We start from the raw sequence: 11422 nt of genomic DNA on the forward strand, positions 1-11422 counted from the left end.
GTTATAATGAAAATAACTAGGGAACAAGACAATATCCATCAAAAATCCCAAGTGTAAGTTCTGTGACACTATCACAGCCAATCTTAATATACCCAAGAAGAGACATGGGATGCCAGGAACCCTTAATCCCATACTAGTGGTCCTGGTTAAATCCATTTGGATACAATATTCCTCAAGCAATCACTCTGATTTCTTCATAAAATAAAAATGAGCTGATAGCAGCAGCACTGGTTTTGGGTAGTGTGAATCCCCCACAGTGTAACAGAGGACTGGCCCCAACTGCACTTCTCCCTGGGCTCAGGCACAGAGAAAACCAGAACTGAAATTCACCAACACACACATCAGCTTCCCCCAGGCTCAGCTTTACACCACACACTCCAAAATGCATCTGCCAGAGCTCTCCCCATTGGAGTGAGCACCATTCCCTGCCATCACTCCTCCTGTGTCCCCAAGGTTCTTTATCCCTTTGTTCCTTCCCTTCAGACCCATGCAGGAGCCTCCAGCCAGGCAGATACCACATCAGCAAAAAAAAATAAAAATCTTTCATTCTCTTTTTATTGATGGAAAAATGTTCTTGCATCTTCTCAGTGGGATATAAAAAGCTCAAGTGCCCATCATGCTCTGTGTCCCCAAGGTTCTTTATCCCTTTTTAAACCTTGTTCCTTCCCTTCAGACCCATGAAGGAGCCTCCAGCCAGGCAGATACCACATCAGCAAAAAAAAATAAAAATCTTTCATTCTCTTTTTATTGATGGAAAAATGTTCTTGCATCTTCTCAGTGGGATATAAAAAGCTCAAGTGCCCATCATGCCACCAAGGCTACATACCCACCCACAACCCAGTGGCCATCAGAGCCTGTGAAATCAACTTGTCAAATGAAGGAACATTTTAAGGACCAGCAGTTTACTATGCAAAACCTGCAAATTTTTGAGCAGTGAAGAGTTACCATTGTTTTTTAAGCAGTAATGCGGGCATTTTTAGCTACATGTTCAAAAAGCCTGGAGGGCTTCCTTGATGCTGTGGTTAAGTGAGATTTTTAACAAGGCTTATTAGCAAATTTCTGCAAGAAAGTTGATCAGTCTTGTGGCTGTGATGAAGAACAGACAGAAGCTTGAGGACGCTGACTTGTAAGAAGAATGTCTCAAATCTGCATGGAGAGAGTAGATTGACATCAGTCACTCTAGTGGCACCTTCAACTGCAATCATTTTAGGACTAAAAACCAGTTTCCTCAGAGCAGTCTTGACTGCAGCATCCCTGCAGAACTATCTTCAGTGATTTAGGTAAATCCCCTCAGAGATTTAGGTAAAAATCCTGCAGAAACTGCTTCTCTGTCCCCTCCTCGGTGGAGTTCAGAGTTCAGCAAGTCAAGAGGACCCTTGTTCTCCACCCCAGCGAGGAGTTTGTCCTGCTCTCCACTCTTTCCATGCCAGCTCAGTAAATCCTCATCCCCAGACCACAGTGAAGTCACCCACGTCCCACCTGCAGCCAGCCATGGCATCCCTCACCAATGTCCCACCAACCACAGCCATGGTGCAGCACATTCCAGACCCTGCCCTGGGGCCAGGCTCACACCCCACTGCCCAAAGGTGAGCGACAAACCAGAGGAGTGACTGTATACAACTTTTTATAGCTCTGCAGGAACTGGGGCATTTCATATGAAGGTCCTGTCAAGGCTTGTCCCAGGAACAGTTAATCATTATCCAGCCTCTAACAGGGCACATAATTTAGCTGTTTCAACCAGGATTACATCAGCTCAGCCACATATTCAGTTTCTTTTCCCTACCAAGTGTTAAACTAGAATTTCCCCATCGCTACACCCAGATCAGTTACACGCAGATAGTTTGAAGAACTTGGAGCCCTCAGACTGAGACGCCGGTGAATAAACCCAAAAGTGTTTCTGGTTTGTGCCTCATGAATCCCACAGGAGGCCGGCCTGTGCAGGGTTCCCCAGCCTGCCCCCACTGTGAGGCACAGGGATCTCGGGTGCAGTGACTTCCTGCTCCTCCCGTGACAGGAAACAGCGCTTCAGCCCTGAGGGAGCTTTAGGGGACCTGCGACAACTCTCTGCGGTATCTCGCTGACACAGCAAGGAAGATTTTCTCCAAAGTTATCCTTTTTTTGGAGCACAGGACTCTTGTAGGCAGGGGATGGCCAAAAACAGAGCAATATAGTGGGCAGAAAGGGCATGGGAAGAGTGTTTTTGTGTCCCAAATAGGATCTACTTTTTGGCTGTGGTTGCTCCTGTTCCTCAGCTTTTCAAACCCCCCCCTCCCTACATAAATGGGTCTGTATTTCCCTTATCAGCACAGCACACAGCACAGGAACAACTCACCATGGATTATCCCAGACGCAGCTCAGAAGTCTGGTTCTGCGGGAAAGAAGCACGGAGCATTAGACCTGGGGGCTAATGGCACCTACTGTCCCCTGTCCCCACAAGGATCCCCCCAGAAACAGCCCCAGCATGGCAACCAGTTGCCTTCAGCTGTAGCCGAGGCTAGGCCAACACCACCAGCCCCAACCACTGCCATGTCTCCTTTATACTGTCCTTCTTTACACTCACACAATATAAAGCAAAAACTCACTGCATAACCCATCACCTTCTAGTTAAGTTTACCAAGGCAGAGATCGGTGACACAGCATCACCAAACCCCTATGGATTAATGCCAGTGTGTGTTCCCCCTGGATCCTTCACAGGTACATGTAACAGCCTTTTCAGCTAAAACCAAGTTAGCTTTCTATGTCTAACACCTTCAAACCCCACTCCTGCTTCCCAGGAAAAGGAACAGAGACAGCACGGATATAAAGCAAGGAGCTCCAGCATGCAGGAGGGAAGGCACAACTTACCCCAGATGTAATCGCGTGGCTCCGGCATGGTGGAATGCATCACCCTGCAAGAGAAGCTGTCACCCCTTGTGGGGACGAAGGGCACATAGACCAGGCGCTGGAACTGCCACTTCTCGTTGAAGGACAAGTCCCCGTACTTGACGCCGGGAATGGGCTCCCCGTTCTTCAGGAGTGTGATGTCAATCTTGGGCGGGTGAAAGCCAGTGACAAAGCAGTGGAGGGTGTTCTCCTTTCCCTCCTCGGCGCGTGAACGGGCGTAGACTTCGACCTTCGGCGCCTCTGGAGAGAGGGGCGAGGGCTCGTGAGAAGCGGGGCTGCCGTGGGCATCGCCTCGATGCCAACACTCGCCCGCCCACCCGGGCACAGTGAGCGGACCCGCCGGGACCCCGCAGCCCCTCACCCCCGCCGGGACCCTTCGCGCCGCCCCAGGCACTCACCAGCGGCCGCCCCCAGGCCGAGCAGCGCCAGCAGCGCAAGCACACCGAGCGCCAGGGCCCCCCGCGCCATCGCCGCTCGCCGCTGCCTCGCCGTTTCCCGGAATGTCCCACCCCTGCCCGCACTCCGCCTTTTATAGCCTCCGGAACCCGCGGCCAATCGTGGCGCGGAGCGGCCTCTACGTCATCAGTTTCCAGGTAGAACGGGAGCTCTGGGGTTGTGCGGGCCAGCTTGGAAGCGCTTTCGCTTTCAGTTCCGCGCTGGGCGGGGGAGAGCCCGGGCAGAGACCCCGGGGCGTGGGCAGCAGCCCCGGACGGGACCCGGGTGGGCAACGGCACCTGGGCTGGACCAGCCCCCGTGTGGCCACAGGGCAGCGCCCGTCCCCCGTGCTGGGCACTGCTGAGGCCACACCCCAAATCCTGGGGTCAGTTCTGCGCCTTTCGCTCCAAACAGGACATGGAGGGGCTGGAGCGTGTCCCGGGAAGGGAACAGAGCTGGGGAAGGAGCTGCAGCACCAGGAGCAGCTGGGAAAGGGGCTCAGCCTGGAGAAAAGGAGGCTCGGGGGGACCTTCTTTCTACAACTCCCTGACAGAAGGGGCCAGCCAGGTGGGGTCGGGCTCTGCTTCCAGGGAACAGAGGAGAGGACAAGAGGAAACAGCTTCAAGTAGCACCAGGGAAGGTTTAGGTTGGATCTTAGAGAAAAGTTATTCTCTGAAAGGACTGTCCAGCCTTGCCACAGGCTGCCAGGGCAGTGGCAGAGTCCTCGTCCCTAGAGGGATTTAAAAGCCCTGTGGATGTGGCACCTGGGGTTATGGGTTAGTGGTGACTTTGGCAGTGCTGGAGGAATGATTTGACTTGATGGTCACAGAGAGCTTTTCCAACTTAAATGGGGGTAAATCTCTTGTAGAAGATTTCGCATCCAGGGCCGGTATTCCACCAACAGGCTATGGTGGAGCAAGCCATCCACCTTCCCTTTTAAGCTCTTTCAAAACCTAGGCTAGGAATGCCACTGAGTGTCCCAGTGGTGCTGCTTGGAAGGAAAATAAAGGGAAAAGAAAGTCAAGTCACTGCTAGTGGGGAGAAAACAGCAGCATGGTGTAAGCACCAAAACACTAAGTCCCTTTAGGACCTCTTAATGTACCTCATTAAAACACAAATTAAATTAATAAAGCAATGTGTGGTGAACACCGCAAAGGCAGCAGGTAAATCAGGAGAGGCCAAGCAAAGGAAAATCTTGAAAACACTTGTTATCAGTTCCCTCTGGCCCAGCTCCTGCTGGGTTTGCCAGCTACTCAGTGGGCAGTGCCAGCCAGGCAGCTGAAAACACTCTGTGTTTTTCTCAGTGTGGGATAAACAGCTGCAGCTGTGGCCAGAGCCTTATCAGGGATCTCAGGGCTCGGGCAGAAATAACCTCTGAGCGCTGCATTGGTGGCAGAGCTGCTGTTAGGGTCACCACATCAGGAGTCACCAGTCCTGCTGTCCCGGGGGAATCTGGCTCTGCCCAAGTGGACACTCACCTCGGGGAGAGAGAGGATGGCAGGACAGGGATCCTTTCCATGGGCCCTTTGGGGTGTGAATCCCTGGCAATGACTCTGCTGTAACCCACGCCACCTGTCAGAATCTCCCAGTAAACAGAAGCACAGCTCTTCCACGTGATGTTTATTAAAAGCCACAAGGATTTGGTTACAGTAGCCAAATCTTCCAGAAACATCCATCTAGGGATGTTTCTGCTTTTATTAGCAGAATATTGGGAGAATTATTTGGGAGTGGGTGACATGACCAAGGCGCTCCTGGTATTCAGGGGGATAGTTCAGGGGGATAATTCAGGGGGATAATTCAGGAGGATAAGGGCAACCCGCTATGCTTTGTGGGATGCAGAAGTTTACCGTGTTAGTGTTGACACCTGTGCTCAGTGTTACCTACCAGACTGTTCAATCCCGACAGACCGCATCCCACCAGTGTTCCATGACTCCTCGGAGGGGTGTCAGCTCCGAGAGCAGCGGGGGAAGCCGGGCTGGGCTGTGGGGCTCTCCGAGAGCCGCGGGGGCGGTCACGGAGCCCCCCGCTCCCCAGCCCCAGGGGCCCCAGTGCGCAGGCGCGGGGCGCCGCTGGGAGCCGCCATGCTGTACGGCAGGCGCATGCCGGGGCGGCGGGGGCGGCCCATAAAAGGGGCGGCGGGGGCACCGCGGCCCCGCAGAGGGACCAGGACGGGCGGGCGGAGGGTGGGTGAGCGGGAGGAGGCGGCGGCACCACCACCGCGGCATGGCAGAAGGCGGCGAGCGCGTTGTGAGTGCCTGCCCCGCTCCGCTCCCCGCTGCCGCCTCCTGGCGTCCCGCTCCCTCTGCGGTGCTCGTTCTCCGGGGCAGACGCTGCCCTGGAGGTGCTGGTGGGATGCTCTTCCCTGCCTTGTGCTCGCCCGTGCCCGCGTAGCGGGTGTTCGCTCTGAAGCCTAAAGGTGTCTCAGCCCAGCCGCGCTGCTGCCGGCAGAGCTGCGCCTCCTGTCCTCGCTGCCTCCTGCTTTTCCCTTTTCCAGCTGTGAGCCCCGTGGGTTGCCTGGCGCCACCAGTAGAGTGTGAGGGGGAGGTTGGGTGCCCCTCCTCACTTTGGGAGTATGCTAGGGTTACCTCTCCCTTAGCGAGGAATCTGCTGCTTGCAACTCTAGATTATCGAGGATTTTCTGCTGGTGGAAGATGCACTTCTGCTGGAAGAGATGGCTGAGGAGGATGAGGAGCTCGACCTGTACAACGAGATGACTTTTGGGTTAGGTAAGACCTCAGGGGAGTCCTGGTGTTGGAGAGACCTGCCAGCACTCGGGGGAGTGCACACCCTGGTGGGCACTGCCTAGGCGTTCACCCACACTGCTGTGTGCTGCTTCTCCCCCTCTAAGACCGAGACTCCACAGAGGAGGATGTCCCAAAACTCCTGGTGGTGCCGAAGATAAGCCCTGAGGTGGCCAAAGCGCTGGTAGAGGCAACTGGAAGAGCAGCTGAGCAGCTGGAGGAGCTGGCCGAGGAGGAAGGTGGGATAGAGCTGGAGATGGAGCAGGTTAAGTCTCAGCTGGAGGAAGACGTAGAGGAGCTGGGGCCTGAGGAGCAGGAGGAAGATCAGGAGTGCTTTGAGGAGTCCAGTGAACTGGGAGACCCAGCAGTGATGAGAGCTGTGCGCAGCAAACCCACGCTGGAGGTGATGTGTGAGCAGCCAGGGGGTCCTGCTGCTCCCCGCTCCATCCCACACCTGTGGGTCCTGCCCCCAGGACTGCCCTCTGGGGCAGGGAGGCAGACCTTTAACTGCCCTTTCCTTGCAGAGCGAGGACTCGGCGGTGCTGGACAGTGGGATTGGGACTTTCTGGGAAGAGTTTGGCAAGGAGGACACGGTAAAAATGTCCCCACCCATCTGGTGATGAGGCAGGGTGGCTCCTGTGGTGTCCCCTGCTCTCTCCTCCTGTTCATTTGCCTTATGCCAACATCTCCCTGTTTTCCAGCTGGCGATGGATCCCACGGCGTGGGGCTCCTGCCCTGGCAGTGTCCCATGCCACCTCATGCTGGAGGTGGGTACCTCCAGCCAGGCCTTCAGGAGCTGGCTAAGGGCTCCCCACTACTCTGGAACAAGGGTCACACATGGAATTTGGGACACCTGGGGCATCTCTAAATGGCTCTGGAGGTGCACAGATGTGTCTTGGGTGCCAAGGCTGTGAGTGCACACCCAAAGCAGAGCCTGGGTTTGAAGGCAAAGTTGTTGAGACTGGGGGGACTGGAATCCCCATGCTGGGTGTTCCCATGGGTCTCCAGCTGCTCCACACTATGGGGGTGGGAGCCCAGCTGGTCTTGGTTGAGCAGTGACCAAAGGTTTTAGTGAGCTGACTATTGCTGAGGGAGCTAAACTGTTCCCAGCTGTGCCCTGTTCCCACCTGCTGCTGCCTCCTCCCCACAGGATAAAGCCGTCCTCCGGGTCCTGGAGAGACCTCCACCATCTTCCAACATCGACTTCCTTGGCTCTCCTGTGCAGAGGGGCTATGGGGGCTCTTCCCGGCTCAAGGGCCCCGACTTAGGCTTGGGGGACATAAGTCTTCTCTCCCAGTGCTTTGTCCAGCAGGTAACAGGTTTGGGGGTGCTCTTGCATCCCTTCTTTCTCTGCCCCCCCTCCTTGGAGGTGCAGCCTTGAGGACAGGCCTGAGTGACACCTCCTGTCTCCTGCTCTGCACCAGGCACCCCTGATGTCTCCTCGCTCCCCATGCTCTCCTCAACCCTTCTCACCAGCTTGCAGACCCTCTGCACTCTTCACTCCCAACCAGGTAACCTGGTGGGCTTTGAGCCACTGCCACGGCCCCTCTGAGGTGGCCTGGAGTGGCAGGGGCTGGGGAGAGTGGCAGTGACTGCAGGTAGCACTTTGCCAGAGGGGTGGGAGCCAGGAGCCAGCACAGAGCTGGCTGACCCCTCTGGGATGCTCAGAGGGGAAGGCTCAGACCCTTCTCTCCTCTCTGCCTCTCAGACAGCAGGGTATGTGCCTCCGACCCCTTTCCAGTCTGGGTCCCCCACCATGGGCAGCCCACCACAGCACCTGGGCGTGCACTTCAGGCCCATGTCCTCTTCTCTGGACCCTGCTCTCCTCTTCAGCCCCTCAGCCACGGGCCCACTGCACTTCAGGTAGCAGGAGTGGGATGTTGGGGTGGGACTGAAGGGGTCCTACAAAGTAGCTGGGTGTCACCTCACTCTGGAGGTGTCCCAAAACCCCCCTTGACCCCTGTCTGGTGTCCCCTGCAGCACACCCAGCCACATGACCCAGCTGCACCCCCAGCACCAGCGCATCCTGATGCAGCGGCAGGGCAGGCAGGTGCAGAGGTATGTGGGGTGCTTTTGGGTGCAGGGCAGGGGGGCTCTGGGTGGGCACAGTGGGCTGAGTTCTTCTCCTGTGCCAGTGTCTCCCCCAAGAAGTCGTGGTCTCGGAAAGTGGACCCTTATGCTGGGCTGATGACTTCCAAGGAGAAGGACTGGGTTGTCAAGGTGCAGATGATGCAGCTGCAGAGTGAGAATATAGATGATGACTACTACTACCAGGTGAGCTCCTGCTGGCAGCACCTGCAGCTTGTTCCCCTCAGGGTTGGGGCTTTGGGAGCTGGAGAAACCCTTGAGGACTGGTGGAGAGGGCTCCTGCCTTTTCCTGCTGTTACAGACCTACTACCAACGGCTGGAGCGCAAGCAAGCTGAGGAGGAGCTGCTGGGCAGGCGCAACAAGCCCCCCAAGCTGGTCACACCGTTCATCCAAAAAGTGGTGACCTATGACTCTGGTGAGGGGCTGGGGCAGGTGCTGGGGGGCTGGGTGAGGAGTTCTGGGATGTGGTGTCACTGTGTTCCTGCTCCTCCGCAGTGGTGCGCATCGCGGGGTCGCTGGGCCAGGTCACGGTGTCCACCTGCTACAGCCCTCGCCGGGCCATCGATGCTGTGCACCATGCCTTTGTAGAGGAGGAGGTAGGTGAAAGGAAGCTGGCCTGGTTGGGGCCCTGAATTGCCAGGAGTGCTGCTTTGAGCTGCTCTGAGCAGTGGGATGGGGCACACGGTTGGAGGAGGTACTGCCTCAGCAGTGGCAGCTTGTGCCTGGCCAAGGAGTGGGATTGGGCTCTGGCCATGGCTTCCCTATGGGACTACTCTGCATCCTGAAGCCACCTCTGATCCCCAGGGAGCATCTGGCCCAGTGCCAGTGTCTGGGGATGGCTGTAACCTTTGTGCCTTCCTTTCTACCCTCCCAAAGGCTGCAGGGACCCACCGGCTGCGGACGCTGCACAGGATTGAGAAGGTGAGTGAGTGCTGGGGAAGGGCAGCATGGTCCAGGTTTTCTGTTTTCATCCAGGGATTTCTCTAAGGGTGCATCTACCTAGGCAGGGTCCTGGACAGCCAATTGGGAGAAGATGTCCAAGCTTCCTCCTTACCCTGTGTCATTTTTCCAGCTCTTCCTGCCGCTGCTGGAAGTAGAGGAGTTGCAACAGAAAATTTCTGCAGGGGAGAAAGAGCCCCAGAAGCAGGAGCAGAAGAGTCAAAAAGTGGAGAGTATCTACCAAGCCTTGAAAATCAGGGCTTGCAGCAGTGAAGAGTGAGTCTGTGCTGTGGAAAAGGGGAGCAGGCACCATGTCCTGGTCCTTGTGGATCTGAGGTGGTCACAGGAGGGATTGGGTCCTTCCTTCTGTGTGTCACTGCAGCCTGTGCTGACCCTGCCTGTGAACCTTGTCCTCCAGTGGAGCTGATGCTGGTCCTTTTCGGTGGACAGAGATGCTCCAGGTCCCCTGGGATTTGTGCCAATGGAGCCTTTGTTCCCAGGGAGGCAGAAGATGAATTCCTGCAGCTACTGTGTGTGCGGAAGGGCAAGAAGCTCATGGCCCGGCTGCTGCCCCACCTGACTGGAGAGCAAAGGGAGAAGATCCTGCTGACAATCACCTGCCACCTGCCCTTCCTCATGAAGAAGGACATGCTGGATGAGGCAAGCACCTCCAGCCAGGGCAGGGATGACCTGGGCTGTCTCCTTCTTCCTCTGTTCTTGTTGGGGATGGCACTCTGGGCAATGAGGGGGGCCTGTGTTGTGGGGTTAGCATGAGACAGAAGCTCCTTTCCATCCACGGGGAGGAGAAGGCCTCCATGAGTTAGTCACCAGCAGTCCTGGTGGAAGTGACCCTCTCCTCCAAGTGCTGGGATGGGAGTGTGCTGTGACGGGTCAAAAGATCTCAGATTCCTGCTCTCCCCTCTGCCCTGCCCAGTCTCTCCCCCTGCTCTGCAGCCCATTGAATGAGGTGGTGGGTGAGTTGACCTTCAGCAAACTCGTCGACGCCCTGCAGGAGCTCACCCATCCTCTACCTGAGTCTTCAGAGCTCCCCCTCACCATGGCCTTGAAGAACCAGGTACGTGTCCCTGAGCCCCATTGTGTCCCTGGGGTGCCAGGGCTGCTGGCCGTGACACTCCTGGTGCTTCCCTGCAGTTTGGCATCTCCTTGCTCTATTCCCTGCTGAGCCATGGAGAGAGGCTGCTGTCCTCGCGTGCGCCGCTGAAGCCGTGCAGAGGGGACTTCGAGGCATGGTGAGGGACGGTGTGAGCTGGGGGGAGGGTTTGTCACTGCTCCGTGGGGTGCTCACCCCGGTGCTGCTGTCCCCAGGACAGACACGGTGTACCTGATGTCCCAGGAGCTGTCACGCATGCCTGCAGCCTCGCTGGCAGAGCCTCTCTTCCTGCCCAGCAACCTCGTGCTGCTCTTCTGCCGCTACCTGGACAAGCAGACTGTCTACCACCTGGCAACCAAGATGGCCGAGTGAGTGCTGCCTGGCCTGGCCCTCCTGGGGCTCCCCCAGGGGGGACAGGAGCACACAGCACTGGGGGCTCACCGCGTCCATCCCCCCCATGGAATTATCTCCCGCTATCCGCTGGGCTGAGCTGATCCTGGTGCCTTTGCTCCCGCTGCTTTGGGACAGACCAGCACCCTGACGCTCCAACCTCCTCCTCTCCCTGCAGGCGCTCCCCGCTGCGCACGGAGGCGGACCTGCTCTGCTGAGCCCTGGGGCTGGGGAGGGCTCTGGAGCCGGGAATGGCGGGGCCCGGGGCCGTGCCTTTGGAAGCGAACACTGTACCCTGGTGCTGGGCACGCTGGGTGGCACGGGCAGGGGCAGGGCTGGTGCCGCCCTGTCCCGCTGCCTGGGAGCACGGGGGTGGGTGGGTGTAACTTATTTTGGCCTCCCCCTGGCAGTGGTGGGTCATGGCAGGGGCCGAGGCAGGGCACAGGGGCGCTGGGAGCACCTGTGGGGTGGATTTTGTCTATGGCACATTCTGTACAGTGCTTGAAATAAAATAAAAAGGTGATTAATGAGTTCCTCTGGCTCCTGGGGCAGCTTATGTTGGGTGCACAGTGGTCCTGTGGGCAGTGCTGGGCAGGGAGACCCCTGGCCTGGGACAGGGATCTGGCAAAAGGCAAGGAGAAGGGAGGGATGCTCAGAGGGTTGAGGAGGAGAAAGGAGTGCTTGCAGAGGGGATCAGAGGCCCCACAAACCTGAGCACACATAGGGAGGGGAATGAGCTGGGAAAGAAGGGATGTGGTGGGGAAGAGGAGTCAGAGCTTGGCCTGATAGGGAAGTAGGGATTGGTGTACATGTGGGAAGGACAGGGTGGGGAAG

At 57.0% G+C, this 11422-nt stretch overlaps 2 protein-coding genes and 1 long non-coding RNA gene across 3 annotated transcripts; 2 read left to right on the top strand and 1 right to left on the bottom strand.

Moving 5' to 3' along the window:
- The first annotated feature begins 338 nt into the window (after positions 1-338).
- On the top strand, positions 339-980 carry LOC120508845. Its single transcript, XR_005629105.1, has 2 exons — positions 339-453; positions 635-980. It is a non-coding gene; the product is annotated as an uncharacterized LOC120508845 (long non-coding RNA).
- B2M (beta-2-microglobulin) lies at positions 724-3442 on the bottom strand. Its single transcript, XM_039722815.1, has 4 exons — positions 3282-3442; positions 2845-3123; positions 2333-2368; positions 724-1146 (listed from the first exon to the last, which is right to left on the bottom strand). The coding sequence occupies exons 1-3, from the start codon at positions 3349-3351 to the stop codon at positions 2355-2357; spliced, it is 363 nt and encodes a 120-aa protein (XP_039578749.1). The 5' UTR covers positions 3352-3442; the 3' UTR covers positions 724-1146; positions 2333-2354.
- A 1829-nt stretch (positions 3443-5271) lies between these two features.
- PATL2 (PAT1 homolog 2) lies at positions 5272-10945 on the top strand. The gene is given in 20 exon segments (XM_039722800.1): positions 5272-5486; positions 5488-5565; positions 5942-6044; positions 6167-6462; positions 6584-6652; positions 6761-6826; positions 7210-7371; positions 7484-7570; positions 7768-7922; positions 8040-8117; positions 8195-8333; positions 8449-8563; positions 8644-8744; positions 9025-9069; positions 9221-9363; positions 9588-9747; positions 10022-10162; positions 10240-10337; positions 10414-10566; positions 10767-10945. Coding segments are annotated over 20 exon segments (2316 nt in total). The 5' UTR covers positions 5272-5399; the 3' UTR covers positions 10807-10945.
- Positions 10946-11422: the final 477 nt, after the last annotated feature.

This window comes from Passer montanus, unplaced genomic scaffold, assembly GCF_014805655.1.
Source record: "Passer montanus isolate IOZ18808 unplaced genomic scaffold, ASM1480565v1 scaffold5, whole genome shotgun sequence".
Lineage (NCBI taxonomy): Eukaryota > Metazoa > Chordata > Aves > Passeriformes > Passeridae > Passer > Passer montanus.

Bases quoted from the DNA above. Each gene is read 5' to 3' on its own strand.
- B2M (XM_039722815.1), bottom strand. From the start codon at position 3,351: ATGGCGCGGGGGGCCCTGGCGCTCGGTGTGCTTGCGCTGCTGGCGCTG. The intron at 3,124-3,281 runs GTGAGTGCCTGG...CCCTCTCTCCAG, and splicing joins CGGCCTGGGGGCGGCCGCTG to AGGCGCCGAAGGTCGAAGTC.